The sequence below is a fragment of the Anneissia japonica genome, unplaced genomic scaffold (genome assembly GCF_011630105.1).
Source record: "Anneissia japonica isolate Jap-2015-1 unplaced genomic scaffold, ASM1163010v1 scaffold284860_len1800451_cov186, whole genome shotgun sequence".
In the NCBI taxonomy this organism is placed as follows: Eukaryota; Metazoa; Echinodermata; class Crinoidea; order Comatulida; family Comatulidae; genus Anneissia; species Anneissia japonica.
The window spans coordinates 182,857-198,806 of NW_022706010.1; the positions used below are offsets into that span (position 1 = coordinate 182,857).

Sequence of the window (15,950 nt, forward strand, 5' to 3'; positions counted from 1 at the left end):
TATTGTAAAACAACAAAAGAGGTATAGGCCTATTGTTCCAGATTCCAGTGCTATGACAGATACAACAGAATAAGTAGAGTAATGACTTAGAAATCATGTTCCGGTATGGATTTTAATCCATAAAAGTATACAAGGTTAAAAACCACCACAAGATTAAGAAATCTTATGTGAATGCATGCAGGAAAAAATATCCCACGATTAGCCTAGTTTATACAAATAACACCGATATCCATTTCAAGGACCATGAAAAATTATTCATTTTATCGTTCAAAAGTTGTCAAAACATAAATTTGAATAAATACTGTCATTTTGAATCTATTGTAGTTGTAAAAATTAGTGATATGGTAAAAAAAAAAGTTTACCCTTAGGGGTTGAAAATGTATTGATTTGACAATTTGGCACGCTCAAAAAGTGTACGGTTCTCGCCCTCTTAATAAAGATGTGAAACTTAATAGGTGCCAGTTGTAGTGTCAAAAGATATATTTCCCTTCATTTCATGTAAAAGTGTCTCTTAATAGGGGTGTCCCTTAAATAATGGTGTCCCTAAGGAGGGGGAAGGGGGTTCTACTGGATGTTTTAGTGGCGTGTTCTGATACAATATCCAGTTGTTCATGATGACACTGATCATTAGTATGTAATTATAACGAATATTGTATCTGGAATTATAAAAGAATGTGTCTGTGGAGAAAACACACTTTAATATACAAATAAATGGCATTCATATACATACGGTAATGAACGATACATGATTAGATCCATACAATTTTATACAATAGCCCTATATATTGTTTGGTAACGCATGAATTGATTGTGTGAATGATCATACAGGACAGAAAAAGATAGATATTACGCATTATTACATATATTTAAATATGTTTTAGTGGCGTGGTCTGATGTGATATATATTATTTTTCATGATGACATTGATAATTATTAATAATAATTATAACGAATATTGTATCTGGAATTATTTATGTGTCTGTGGAGAAAAATCATTTAAAGTACAAATAAATTGTATTCATACAAAATAAACTATACATGAGTAGATCAATACAATTGTATACAATAGGCCTATTTTATATATTGTTTGGTTCAACGCATCAATTGATTGAATGTGTGATTTAGGACAAAAATAGGTCAATATTACACATCAATACATAGGCTTATTTATTTAAATATGTTTTAGTGGCGTGGTCCAATGCAATATCCATTTGGTCATGATGACATTAATCATTATTATGTAGTAGTAGGCCTAATTATAACAATATTGTATCCGGAATTATAAAACAATGTGTCTATGTAGAAAAAAGATTTAAAATACAAATAAATGGCATTCATAAACCTAATAAATGATACATGAGTAGATCCATTAAATTGTATGCAATAAGCTTAGGCCCTATATATATTGTTTGGTAACGCATGAATTGATTGTGTGAACGATGATAATGAATACGGCAAATATTACCGTACATAGGCTTATATAGGCCTATTTAGGTATGTTTTAGTGGCTTGGTCTAATACATGTCATGATGACATTAATCGTTATTATGCAGTAGTAATTATAACGAATATTGTATCTGGAATTATTAAACAATGTGTCTGTGGAAAAAAACATTTGAAGTACACATAAATAGTATTCATACATAATAAACGATACATTATTAGATCCATAAAATGTTATTTATACAATAGGCGTATTGTTTGGTATACATGTAATTTTCATGTAAATGCATTGATTGTGTGAACGATGACATTGGACAGAAATATGGTAATTATTACACATTACATTTAATGTATTAAAATATGTTTTAGTGGTGTGGTCTGATGCGATATCCGTGTTTGTTAACGGGGAATTCGATTACTTACATTTCGTCTCCGGTATTTATATTTGTAGGCTCATAGGGAATAGGATTGTATTTGTTGTTATAATATGTTACATTTCTTAGACGTATGTTTATTGTATGTTTATACGTTACGATGTGATTTTTGTTTTTGAGAATTACCAAAATTAGGCGCCAGATAAGATGATGGAATTTTGAATGCGTTTTGGTCTGATTTTTTCTTGTCTTCTGCTTTACGATGGTTTCTTCGTCGCCTCGTAAGTTCAACACAAGTCATGAGGAATCCAGCAAAGACAAATAGAATTCCAGATATATATATGGTTAAACTGTACGATCCTGATTTGTCAAATGGCGTATCTGAGGGGAAAACGTTGCAACACTGACGTGTTTAAATCTGATTTTAGTAATCCTTATTACAAGACTAGCCTAATTCATAAATGCATACAATCTTCCTAAAGCAATGTAATAATAAATTCCATTGAAGTATGTTGTTTACAAGGTAGGCCAATGCTCTTAATTAGCTACCAAGAGCAGATGTGATCCATATGCCAACATAAATAATATGTATGATTAACTTTATAAATAATTTATGTTATCTTCGAGTTCTGTACTTCATATTTCATGCGAAAAAATATCTTATAGAGTAGGCCTAAGGGCCAAATAATTGAAAAAGTGAATATCTACTTGCTAAAGTTTGCAGTAGGCTTATGCATGCTATAATTGTATCTATAATATCCAAAGATGATTTTGCAGAAAGTTGTTGGTGACTTTAGCTCCTGGTGGTTATGCATTTCTCTTCGTTATTCTCTTTGTTTTCGTTATTGATGTTGTTGACTGTCAGTGGCGTGGCGGATTCAGGAATTCAAAATAAAGGGGGCCCGGGGATGTACTTTCACAGATGGAGGATCTATACCACCTCAACCCTACCATAGTTAGGGCTGTGGTAAGACCATTTGTGAATATGGCACCTCTAGATGACCGGAAATTGCACCCTCAGACTTCAAATTTTAATATAATTTTCTTTATAGGCCTATCTCCATTTTTGAACAATTTTTGAATCCGCCACTGATTGATTGTACAGTTGGTGTACTTATTGTTGTTTTTTTCGTTGGTGTTGTTGTAGATGATGATGATGTTATTGATTGTTGTTAGAGATTCATGTTTTTGTTTATCAAAATATGCATAGGCTACATTATTGCCCATGGGATTAGTAAAATAATGTAGCATTGTGCATGAATATTATCGCACGTCTATTAAAATTGATATCTGTGATACTGAAGGATGTAAAGTTTTGAACCTACAGTAGGTAATTTAATATTAACATACAATTTCCGACAGCTCCAAGGTACGTATTCTACAGTTTGCGTGAAGTTACCACAAATTACTTGATGTATAAGCCAGTCGTTTGCATACTGATGGCTTTTATCGTCAGGCCTATACAAAATCATTCCAATCTCCTGCCTCCTCCTCTTTCTCCTCATCATCATTATCATTGTCGTCATCATCATCAACAACAACATGTTATCACCTGCATATCGGTAGGCCCATATTGTCGATCACCAACTCTACTCATCAACATCAACGTCATGATCATTACCATCATATGATCATCATCATCATCATAATCTTCATCATCATCATCATCATTATCGCCATAATCATCCGCATATCGATCAAATAGAGTGTATTTTGCAACCAGAAAATGCAATTTTATCCTCGCGCTGAGCAGCGTGACCACTCACAATTTTTGATATACCCAATGACTGGGTCGAAATTATTACCCAAGATTCAGCAAAAATTGCTCAAAATTACCCAAGCTTCCTGAAAATGCATTAAAATTTGAAAAAAACCCCCGTGTTTTTCGCATGTATAGTTTCCCTTTTAGTTCAATTTATTAACCATTTTTTATTGTAATTGTTTGTGTTAATTATGAAAATTAATATTCATGAGGTGATAATACGGATAGAAAAATACGCCCTCAGTCGGCCAGTGTTATCAGTGATCAAGTTTTATTATGTAATGCGTTAATTAGGTAAGATCAATGGCAACGCAAATCACAAAAAACAATTCTGAACCCATGTTTATAGCAATTAACAATGTTATGTGCACTTCGTTGAGTTTTGCTTACTTGAATGGACTGAAATATACTTTGTTACTTCTTAATTCTTCCTCTATGACAAAAATATTTAATTTTCTTAGTAAAAATAAAATACCCAAGGATTTGAACTGAATACCCAAGAACCCAAAATACCCAAGATCTTGGTTAAATACCCAAAAGCAGTGGTCACACTGGCGCTGAGGCCTTGATTCCCTTATCAGCTACACATGAGTCATCCTTGGAATATTGCATTATACTGCGGGGTACACAGAACTATAGACTCAGGAATAATATCTTACCAGCAGCAAACACGGGCAGCTATAGTGACCATATTGATAGCGTTTAAAAGCTAACAAAATGATATACATAAACAAATCATAAAAAAACACGCCTAACCAATCCTGGCTCAATGCAAAATGCGTCTATGGAAAATTGACCATTCGGACCCTCCTTTCAAACGGTAATTTGTAAAATGACAGGCCCTTTTTTCAACCAATCAAAATAAAACTTACATCAGAAGAATCTATGAATATGATAATGTTTCTTTCTAGCAAGTGTACAAGAATCTTTTCTTATGGTGAATGCTCAGCAAAGCGATTTGAAGACAACCGAACCCTCTGAAAATCGAGAAAAATGGCCTTTGACACGGGCTCCGGTCATTGTAGTTGCTTACGAAAAATGCTAAATGACAGGGACTTTTTTAAGCTTTTGAAATTCAAATAAAAACAACAAGTTGCCTAAATAACTGAACTATAACATATCGAAAGTACAGAATTATCTGACGACAAGTGCGGAACGCACGATGTACCGGTAAACACAACATTGGCCCGAAAAAAGCCCGCGGACACGTGCCTCCCGCTGTGCCAGTAGCTTGGTCGAAAATGTTGATCATAAGATCCACAACCACCATATCTACATCTCTTATCATCATCATCATCATCATCATCATCATCATTATCATCATCATCATCATCATCATCATTTAATCATCTTGAACAATCATTATCATCGTCTAAATTTAAACACGTCGTATGATGATCATGATATTGATCGTTATCCAAATAATGGCTGTTTAATTTTTGTTTGGTCTCATCGTCAGCAACACTGCAACTAAACATTATGTTCATCACGCCACAACAAAATAAAAGGCACTTTAAATAATGATGTGTTGATATTTAATAATTTATGAAGCATAATGCCAGAGCTTCTATGCACTTTAAGCAAACAGAAAAAGAAAAAAAGTAAGGGAATGAGAATACAGGTAATAAAAAAAAAATCAAAAAGAAATACCTTAAAACTAATAGTACCACTACAAACAGTGAAATCCATTACATAATTCACAGCGTGATATGACAAAAATGTATTCAAAGCAAACGTCAGGAAAAAATAATAAAAATGTGAAGAAACTTATAGTGGATCAAGAGGCGCGTCTTCAAAACAGACTTGAAAGTATTAACATAATAATAAATATGCTTACTATGTTTTAAAAAGTAATACCGGTACATAATTATTGAAAACTACAGTATTTTTTATGTTAAACAGTAAAAGATTTTAAAAATCCTGCTGGAATATATTCTTAAGCTTCACATAGTTGAAGATGATGCTCGTGTAATGACCATTAAAACTGATAGTAAAGACCAGTTCAAGTTAATTGGTTTGTTAAAATGGAAAATGTATCACAGCCTATACATACGGTAGTGTTTATAACCTACCTGATAATAGAGGTCCAGCCAGATTTGCGAAACCTGTCACAAAATATGCGATTGAAATCGCCTCAACCGCGCTTTTCTTGCCAAAGAGCTCAACCGCAACGGGTAGTATCATGCTATATACTGTTCCTCGTGGAATACTTAAACCTGGATAATAAAAGTTGGATATATAAAATGTCTATGTAAAGCGGTAGGCCTATGTATGGGTGAAAGTGATGCAGGGTGTTAGTGTGTATTGAACTGTTAGAAAATATTATTATTATTATTATTATTATTATTATTATTATTATTATTATTATTATTATTATTATTATTATTATTATTATTATTATTATTATTATTATTATTATTATTTATTATTATTATTATTATTATTATTATTATTATTATTATTATTATAGGCCCTATATATAATGCTGATAATGATAATAATGAAGATGATCACCATATTAATGATGATGGTGATGATGCCGAAAAGGAATCACGATGACTATGTCGTTATTGCTGTTGTTATTTTTGTTGATGATGATGACGATAATGATAATAATTATGCTTTATTTCAAACTCAGGCATCGACTCATGTGTTCGTCCACAAGAATGTAGGTTGAACAGAAACAAAAACCACTAAATAATGCAACAAGACACCAGCTAGAGTAAAATATCCTATAGAAAAATTAATATAGAGTGAGGTAAGTATCAAACCATCTTTTAAAAACACTAATCAAACTGAAACAAGATTAAGTCAATAAAAGGGTTGATTTCTGAGCAAATGTATGATTTTACGGAAAATTTCGATGGAAAAATATTTTCATATTTTGGAAAAACATTCTCCTTTAGTGTTTATCGTAATTGTTATGATATAGTGTATATTCATTTTGTGTGTCATTGTCTATTGTGTAAAAATAGTTGGAGCCTCTTGCTCGTAGTCATAACACTTTCTTTAAAAGTCCATAACGTTTTGATTGATTTAAACAAATACATAGGCCTACTGTAAATGCACTAAAAACATAATGAAATAGGCCTACAGTATATAAAGTATTTTATACCGAATACATAGATTCTAGGAATTTGGTTGGTTGAAAGTCGGGTAATTGTTCAAGCCATGCCCTTTTAGCCGGTCAATCAATGTAGTGGTATTTAAAAGAAAAATTTACTGGGATTTTAATCGGGTCATAGTTGAAATTATAGCCCTTGATGATCTTTAGGCTGTACTATGGCCAGCCTCCAGTAAATATTTGATACTATACATTAAAGTAATACCTGCTATTATAAGACTGGTTACAAAAGTTGATTTTGATATTAACAGAAAAAGCATAAGCATTCCGCCAAAAAATGAGTTGAATGCGTAAACGAGTGTTCTGGAAATACAAATGTTGTCAGTAGCGAAAGCCATCAAAAGGCGTCCCAGCAAATCTCCGACCCCCATCAATGTACTGGTGAGCGTGATCTGTCCGTCATTTGCCCCCAGTATTCTCATATAATTACCCTGCAATAGATAATATTAACTTATTTATTAAAAATAAATATTGGATATATTCTACCTTATTAATAGGTCCATGGACATACCAATAAATAACTGTAAAATGTATAAAATGGAAGGAAAAATAGACACAACCGAAGACCTCAAACATGTAAGTGGCAATCATTTTTTTGAATGATTAGTAATGTAACTGAGTAACGAACAAGTCAACAACGATAACTAAATTATGCAAACTATAGATTTACGATCAAGGGCCAACATGACGTATTCGGAGATATAGGTAAGGGTGATGGAAAAAAGGCGGATTATATTAACAGGAAGATGTCTAACAACTGTAATGGACCATTCAGATTGTCATTCAAAACGACTGACCAATCAGAACAGGGCAGGAATTGGCGCTTGTCCGACAACACACTACCGTATGTCCCACAAACTTACATAATAGGCCTACGGTACTTAATTTTACGCTGTGGTTTTGTAGAACCTCCTCCTTAACAATATCTAATGGGCGAAATTAGCGAAACGTCCGATTATCGATTAAGAAAATCCCCGTATTAAGAGCAATCGTACATATAGTAGATACTCACAACACTGATATATAGAAACTGGACAACCAGAGTGCAGGTGAAGAACACAACTTGAGTCGACCAGAATAAAGGACACTTAACAAGTGACTTGATTCTTTTGATAGCGCTAACCTTGTCCTTCCCCTTGAAGTCATTCTGTGTGATGCTCTCATCTCCGTCTTTGGGCTTGAAGTTTGGCGGAAGATAGAAGACGTATGAGCATAATAGTCCCATGACTCCGTACGCCGCAGCAATTACTCGGAGACTCTGTCGCCAGCCTAAGTGAGCGAATATCCAACTTATAGCTGGTGAATTGACTATCAGACCTGCAAATAAAAAAACAATACTAATTAGAATAGATTTACTCTTAAAAATATATTGATAATTCATATATCATTATATATATATATATATATATATTGCTAGTGATAAGACTGTGTATAACCTATTGTTTATAGATCTGGTGATTAATCACCCATTGTATATTCTTATGTATTCTGTTAAGTTTCTCATTGATACTCATGCGCTGACGAAGGTAATAGGAGTTGCCGAAAATTTCGCAAATAAAATATTTCTACGTCTCTTACAAATCAAAGTATCGTAGCAGTTTATTTTGTCTGCGTCTACCTACTGATTTATTCTTACGATGAGACATATTTGGATCTACATCAACAACACCGATTGAATATGAATATATATATATATATATATATATATATATATATATATATAATGCATAATAATCAGTGCTCAAATATATATATCTTGTACAAAATGAAAAAAAAAAATTTTTACATGAAATTTAAATACAAATAAATAAACCGGCACTTTACAGCTGATGGAGGTACCGCGTAGGTACCGAAAGCTACTGAAAGAAATTAAAAACCATTGACTCTGAAAGGTAACATTTTCTATTATAGTTTACAAATACTTTATAGCCCACCTACTCCAATACCAGAGAGTCCTATTCCAGTTGAGAGGCTGACGTATTTCACTTCAAAGCACAATACAATCATGTGAGCAGCCGTCAAACATACCACGTTAGTCGCGAACCCAACCAGCCCACCGTACACGAAAGCTATCACTGACAAGTCCTTCAGGACTGATGTTACCAAGTTGCCAATGGCAAAACACACAACACCGATCAGGATGGCGTTACGATGTCCAGCTCTCATGAACAGGGACGCCGTCAAAGGCGATGCGAACCCGTAGACCGTAAAACTAATCGCGCCTGGTAAACCTTTAAAAGAGTAAAACAAATATAATACAAATTTTATTTTAAAAAAAGAGAAATGATTTGTTATGTGGCTGTAATAATTGTGTTTCGATATGAATAATTTGTGTTACATTTTAAAAAATACTATCCATCCCGAATGCAATACACCCACCCTGATTCGTCTGCGTCTGCAACGCAATCGGAAAAGTTGAACGCACATAATGGGGTCCCTGAGTGGGCAGGGTCATGGGAAGAGAACGTAATGTTTGCTTGTTCCGTCGCTGGAAGACTATTTTAGACGTGGGGCGAGGGGTGGGGATGGGGTGGTTTGCGGTAGTTCTAGGGTTCTTCTAGCATCGGAAAGTTTTGTTTTTCTAGACGCTGAGAAATGCACTTAAGTGCATTGCGAGACTTCTATTGATGAATGAATACACACTAAATTAATAGATTTTTTCCCATTTAGCATGGACAATTAATAATTGTGATGAAGATGATGATGATGACGATGCGATGATAATAAGGAGGTGGAGGAGGCATCGTAGCAGGTGACGACAGGCTCCTGTGCAAGGTTAATTAACAGGTCCTTTGATATGAGTGTCAACCGAGGCCCGTATCTCGAGTTCGTCGTTACATATTCAGTGCACGCAATCGGACAACAGTAATTAAGTTATATAATCAGTACCTTCTCGACTGTCGTGAAAATATCATATCTAAAAAATTTCGTTAAATGCATGCTTGGAAGCGAAAATTTTAACCTAAATGTTTGATATATGTTTCATGTTGTTTGTTGAATGGTCTTTAATGATATTATGTTCAAGACCACAACATAAGGAAGAACATTGTGTCACCTACAAAGTTCAGACCCATACACATTTATATTTCCTTAGGCCTAAATCATAAGGAAGTCCGCTCTATATCCAAATTTCAGGAAAGTATACGTTTTATGCATGTTTTATGTTGTTTGTTGAATGGTCTTCTTTGAAATATTACAGTCTAATATGACCATAACATAAGGAAGTCCATTCTTTAAATGTTTAATAGATAGTACAGAGAATTATGATTGTTTATCTAATTCATTATACACATGCTAAATCCAATTAAAAAAAAAAAATTAAAAATATACGTTTTCAGTGCACGCGCCGACGTGGAAATATTAACCTAATAATCTTGTTAATAATGCGGTTCTAAAATTCATCTTATGACCACAACTTTTAAGTTGTAACTTCAGAAAAAATAATAATGCATTTTTATTGTACCGCCACCAGATGGGAAAGTAATTAAATACGCATAAATGTCTTCTGTGATAGGTTGATTGCCAAATTTTCAATGCTTAGTGGTGGACGGTCGGATATAATACGTAACTCTCACAATAATTTCATATTTCGAATAATTGTTTGGAGTATATGATCACGTTCCATGATAGATTACATCCACAGGGTGCCCCTAAGACAAAAATTCAAAATTGAATACATTGCGTTTTTCCGAATCAGTAGATTTATTAGGCCTACTGGTTAAAATGTAAAAATTTAAGATTTTATTTTTAAATCACAGAAAATCACAAATTTATATTCAAGACTGTCTTGAAAATGTGGACCTTATCAAATTTGGTTGGGTGCGTTATACACACTCTACGTAACACCCCATCTACTGGATATACGGGCCTGGAAGCTTGACATGTTACTTGCTAATTAATGCAGTATTATACGCTTATTTGATATCTTCTCAATTTCTCAGTATTTAAAAAAAATTCTTTTCCCACTTCCAACACTGTATGATTTGAAATTTACATACCATTCACGTCGTTGCTCTTCTTCTGATTCTGTGTTTATTTTCAGTCTCTCAGTGCTCGGTGGTCATTTTTGACTTTCTATCTAAGTGTGTTCGTAAGTTTTAAGCTCTATGTCTACAATTAGGCTACCAACTCCATTAAAGACTTGTTTTTTGTTTTTTTGTTTTGTTTTGTTTTGTTTTATTTTTAACGAATAGCATTCGTTAAAATAATGATACAAAATCTGATATGTTTACATTGGTAGTGGTGTTGCCAGACCTCAAGTTTCCACCTCAATTCTCTACCCTACCCCTCAGCCCCACCCTAATCCCCAGTCATGGCCTTATCATTCCTATATTAAAAGCTTAGTATAGGCCTAGACCCAGAAAAAAAGAAAAACAAAGACATTTTATACTGACAAATACACTTTAGGGTACAGATTTTTTCCCCGCTCCCCTCTGTGCATGCACCAATTCTTCCCCCCCCCACCCCACAGCCATGTCAATATATAATACTGGCTTTGAGGGGGGAAGTAGGCTATACCTACTCTAAAACCATGTTGCTACAGAATGAAAACCCTTTATATATAATTGCGGTGTTGCCAGACCCCGACATAGGCCTATATATGCTTTCATCAAATACCCTTACCCCTACCAGTACCCGTAACCACCTCCATCCCCTGCCCAACATCAATATATTTATTTTATCTAATAATCAACACAACTTTGTGAAAACAGTGTACTGACAGTATAAAAAATCAAATCCAGGACCTTTTTAATGTGTGGGAATATGTGTCTGTTTTCCCCCATCCCATATGATAGTTTTGACATATCTAGTATTAAATTAATAGAATGCACAGTTAGCTTTCGGTCAGCTGGGAAATGTTCCTTTATATATTTGATTTTTCCAACCACTTATAACAATTTATTATAATTAATAGTGAATATATAGTTAAATGAAAATTTAAATATTCATTAATAATGAACATATAGTAATCTTTTTATTCTTTTTAAATACTTATAACTAATTTATTATTTAATTAAATATAAATTCAGAATTGATGTAAATTTATCCGGATCGGGAGCTAACCGTTAGCGTTAACCGACACCTGTGTGATAACGCCCGATCGGTTAGCGCTAATCGTTAGCGATCCGGATACCGCTAACGGTTAGCAAGCGCTATCGGTTAGCTGGTTGAGCGCCTTTCTATCATCAACCAATCACACGTACGCGTTTACAATTTCCAGTTTCTTATTGGCCAGTTATTTGATCATCCTATTCTTGGTATCGGAATCGGGATCTTCTCGTATGGACGCACGGCAGCTAACGGTTAGCAGGATCCGGATCCTGCCAACCGTTAGCTGCCGTGTGAGAACATAGCCTAATTTGTGGTCGAAATGTTAGAGATGGAACCTTCAAATATAACGAAGCAGGTGTGGTTAATATTTTCATAGGCCTTACTGAAAACAATTTAGCCATAGTCCTACTATATTGGCTGGTACATTTTAGTATTGGGGTAGGGGATAAAGCCTGGCCCAGGGTTTATCAATCTCAGCTTAGCAAATATTATCTTACGTCAAAAAATTAAGATGCAGAATCAGGTGTGGTCAATATTTTCATAGGCCTTACTGAAAACAATTTAGCCATAGTCCTACTATATTGGCTGGTACATTTTTAGTATGGGGGGTAGGGGATAATGCCTGGCCCAGGATTTATCAATCTCAGCTTAGCAAATATTATCTTACGTCAAAAAGTTAAGATGACCCTAAGCAAATACCTTAAGCAGTTTTATCAACCCATCTTATCAAACTCTTAGCTTGAACATCGTCTTAGATGGCGCATACGTACAATCGACTTTTTAATTTTAAGCAATCCTTAATCTAAGCAATATTTATAAATTTTACTTAAGAAAAAAAATGGACGAATTTAAGCTGATTTCTTGTTTGATAAATCCAGCCCCAGAGCTGTAAATTCGTCCCTGCCTCTGGGGTGAAGCTATTATCAAGGAGTAACAGTTCAAGGGGAGGATTGCCATAATATCACATAGAGCCCCGCTTTGATCACCTGTCTAAATGACCTAAGAGGTGTATTCAAAAGCTCTTTTCGTCCTATGCTGGATTCGCCACTGGGTGATGTTGAGGTGTCACTATAAACCACACAATATGTCGGGGTCTGGCAAAACAGCAACTTATATACCAGGGTTATTATTCTGTGCAATGTAAAAACAATGTGGAGGATTTAAACACAAAGCTCCACGCAGTGTTGTACCGTTTTTGGTGACACGTTTAAAAGCTAAACGTGTTTAGACATAGCTAAATTGCTTAGGATCTTGACGTGTTTAGCATTAAATGTGCTTAGGCATTTGACATCATGTTGTCATATACCTAAGCACCTTTAATGCTAAACACGTCAGAAACCTAAACACATTAGGCCTGGCCTAAACACTTTCGATTTTAAACGTGTTACCCAAAACGGGACAACATTGCTTGGAGCTTTGTGTTTAAATCCTCCATGCTGTTTTTACAGTGTAGCAACATGGTTTTAAAGTAGGTATAGCCTACTTGCCCCTTAAAACAAATTAGATATTTACATGCTAGGGTGGGGGGGGGGAGGGATGGGATTGGAAAGTGAATTTGTCAGTGTACAGTGTTTTTTTTTTCTGGCTATAGGCATATACTAAGTTTTTAATATATGAACGATATAGTAGGGTCATGACTGGGGATTAGGGTGGGGCGGAGGGGTAGAGCAGATCATTGAGGAGGAAACTTGGGGTCTCGCAACACCACTACCAATGTAAACATATATCAGATTTTGTATTCTGTACGCTGTCATAATATTTTTGACTTTAAAAAATAGGAATAAGGATGGGAGTGGGTAATTTTAAGGGGTCTTACATCACCTCCACAACAAAATATCAGGTTGGATTTAGGTTTTTAATGATGTACACCGATAATATGCTACTTTGTTGAGGAGAAAATTGGTCCATGTTCTACATGTATGACATTTTATGATGTATGATATTTTAACTTGTTATATTGAATATGATTACTTTATTGCAATTCTGTTTTATTGTGTGTTCAACTTTTGTATTTTCTGTGTGTTGACTTTTTATTATTAACTTTTTTCTATTTTACGTAGTATATCAAACAACAAATTTCCAATTGTATGTTTTATATAATTTGGACAATAAAAGTTTCTGAATTTTGAATTTTGAATTTGAATGTGGTAAATTTCTCTACACTGTCATATTTAGGAAGTTTTGCCAATGCATTAAGATAGGAACGTAGCTGGGTAAATTGTAGGGGTCTTACATCACCTTCCCAACTTCCTATTGGGTACGATTTAAGTTTTTTTTTGTGATGTATACCGAGAGTAATTTGTTGGGAAAAAGTTGGTCCATGTGCTACATGGGGTGTGTTTTCTCTATACTGTCATACTTAGGAAGTTTGGCAAATGCATTAAGATAGGAACTTGGCAAGGTGGGGGTACCTTGTAGGGAGTCCTACATCATCTTCCCAAACTGATATCATGTAAGATTTAAGTTTTTTATGATGTATACTCACTCACAGTACTTTGTTCTGACAAAATTTGATGTATGTGCTAGATGGGGTGAAATTGACCAGTTTTGGGGGTATTTCGAGGGGGTCTGGAGTCAGACCCAACCCCCGGGGTTCATCTTAAACACTTTGTTTCAATGTCTTTGAAGGCCTAACCCGATATTAGGGGTCAACCCTTCTAGGCAAAATGGGGTGAAATCTTATGTTGCTAGCTCTCTGCCTAGGGACACACTATGAGCGCAAACGAATCAGTATTCGCTCTTTATTTCGGAGCTCGACGACGACGCGACGCCGTCTGCTATTGTCGATGGCAGACTACAGCAGATTGGCGACAATTGTTGGAGACGACCGAACTGGTCGGTGTCGGCCAGGCGACGAGTTTGTCGGGCAGAGTTTGTAATGGGATACTTTTTAAAAGGGCGAATTGACTGGTATCCGTCAGTATTAATTTCCTGAAAAAATTTTACAAATTAAAAGCAGAGAGCAAAATCGTTTCTGGATATATAAATGTCTTTGTTATAAATATTTTCATTAGCACTCTAAAATTAATATTTTCAATTTGTCTGTGTTAGGCTAAACACAATTGAAAATGCAATATTTGAATTATTTTGTTTTGATTTTGATTACCTGAACTGAGAAGAGCCGAATATGTCGAAATTGTTTACAAGTTAATAACGATTTCATGTTATTTTCCTAAATGTTATGTACTTGAAGCGTCATGGGGCTGTACGGAAAGTACAAAAGTAATTATTTTGTTGAATTTATATGTTTGGCTATAGAAAATTAATTAATTGGCCCTATCAATGCGGCTTTCTATATACATTCAATAACAAAATTTCCTTACCGTTTCTGTTGGCTTCAGCTTCATAAGTGATCTATAATGCCTATATTAAATAGATTTTATCTAAACTTGTAAGAACTTGCTTGGACCTAGCTGAAACCGGTTTTTGTTGCTGGAGTATTCTATGGCTTTTAAATAAACCATAGAGCAAAAAACAGAATAGTCTTTTGGAAGTAATGTAGCCAATGTTTTTGTTAAGAGTTTGCTATTCGCTGATGACAATTGATGCGTGCGAGCACCAACAACCGTGACGACGTTTGTCAAGGCCTACCACCATCTAGCGACAGGCTATGTCTATTTAATTTTTCATTACATTATCAAATGTAATGGAAACAAAATACAAATTGCAAAGGAAAGCACACAAATAACATATAATAGACTAACGGAACGTACTACCTTGACGAGATGCAATAAGACTCCCTAATAATGTTATTTTACTTTTATTTTGTCATATCCCTTCCACATACAAACCCAACCCCCTGTCTCTTATACACATCTAGATGTGTATAAGAGACAGATATATATGTAAAATGTATTGGTAAATGTTAGAAACGTTTCTACCAGTCATATTTATATGTTAATACAGTAATTATGTTTATAAGGAATCTAGGTGTACACTGGATGACTGATTCGAAGATATAGGTGTACACTGGATGACTGATTCGAAGATATTTTTAGCTATAGATAGTTTTGTGCTGTAAGACTAAATGTTTTTATTTTGTACACTATTGACTCAGAAATAAGGTAGCTATTGTGTTGTGTATACTTTCCCATGCTTGATCGAGTATCTATTGTGATACACTAGGCCAGCGTTACGAACACGTCATGGGCTCAGAGTAACACAAATTCCGGGTTAATGATAAACTAGTAATCAC

At 34.6% G+C, this 15,950-nt stretch overlaps 1 protein-coding gene across 1 annotated transcript; it reads right to left on the reverse strand.

Moving 5' to 3' along the window:
• Positions 1–86: 86 nt before the first annotated feature.
• Positions 87–15,091, reverse strand: LOC117106044 (monocarboxylate transporter 13-like). Its single transcript, XM_033247390.1, has 6 exons — positions 15,079–15,091; positions 8,638–8,934; positions 7,716–8,020; positions 6,909–7,134; positions 5,652–5,795; positions 87–2,198 (listed from the first exon to the last, which is right to left on the reverse strand). The coding sequence occupies exons 2-6, from the start codon at positions 8,867–8,869 to the stop codon at positions 1,966–1,968; spliced, it is 1,140 nt and encodes a 379-aa protein (XP_033103281.1). The 5' UTR covers positions 8,870–8,934; positions 15,079–15,091; the 3' UTR covers positions 87–1,965.
• Between the last annotated feature and the right edge of the window lie 859 nt (positions 15,092–15,950).

Bases quoted from the DNA above. Each gene is read 5' to 3' on its own strand.
- LOC117106044 (XM_033247390.1), bottom strand. From the start codon at position 8,869: ATGAGAGCTGGACATCGTAACGCCATCCTGATCGGTGTTGTGTGTTTT. The intron at 7,135-7,715 runs GTGAGTATCTAC...TATCTATTGCAG, and splicing joins AGTTTCTATATATCAGTGTT to GGTAATTATATGAGAATACT. The intron at 5,796-6,908 runs GTATTACTTTAA...TTTATTATCCAG, and splicing joins AACCAGTCTTATAATAGCAG to GTTTAAGTATTCCACGAGGA.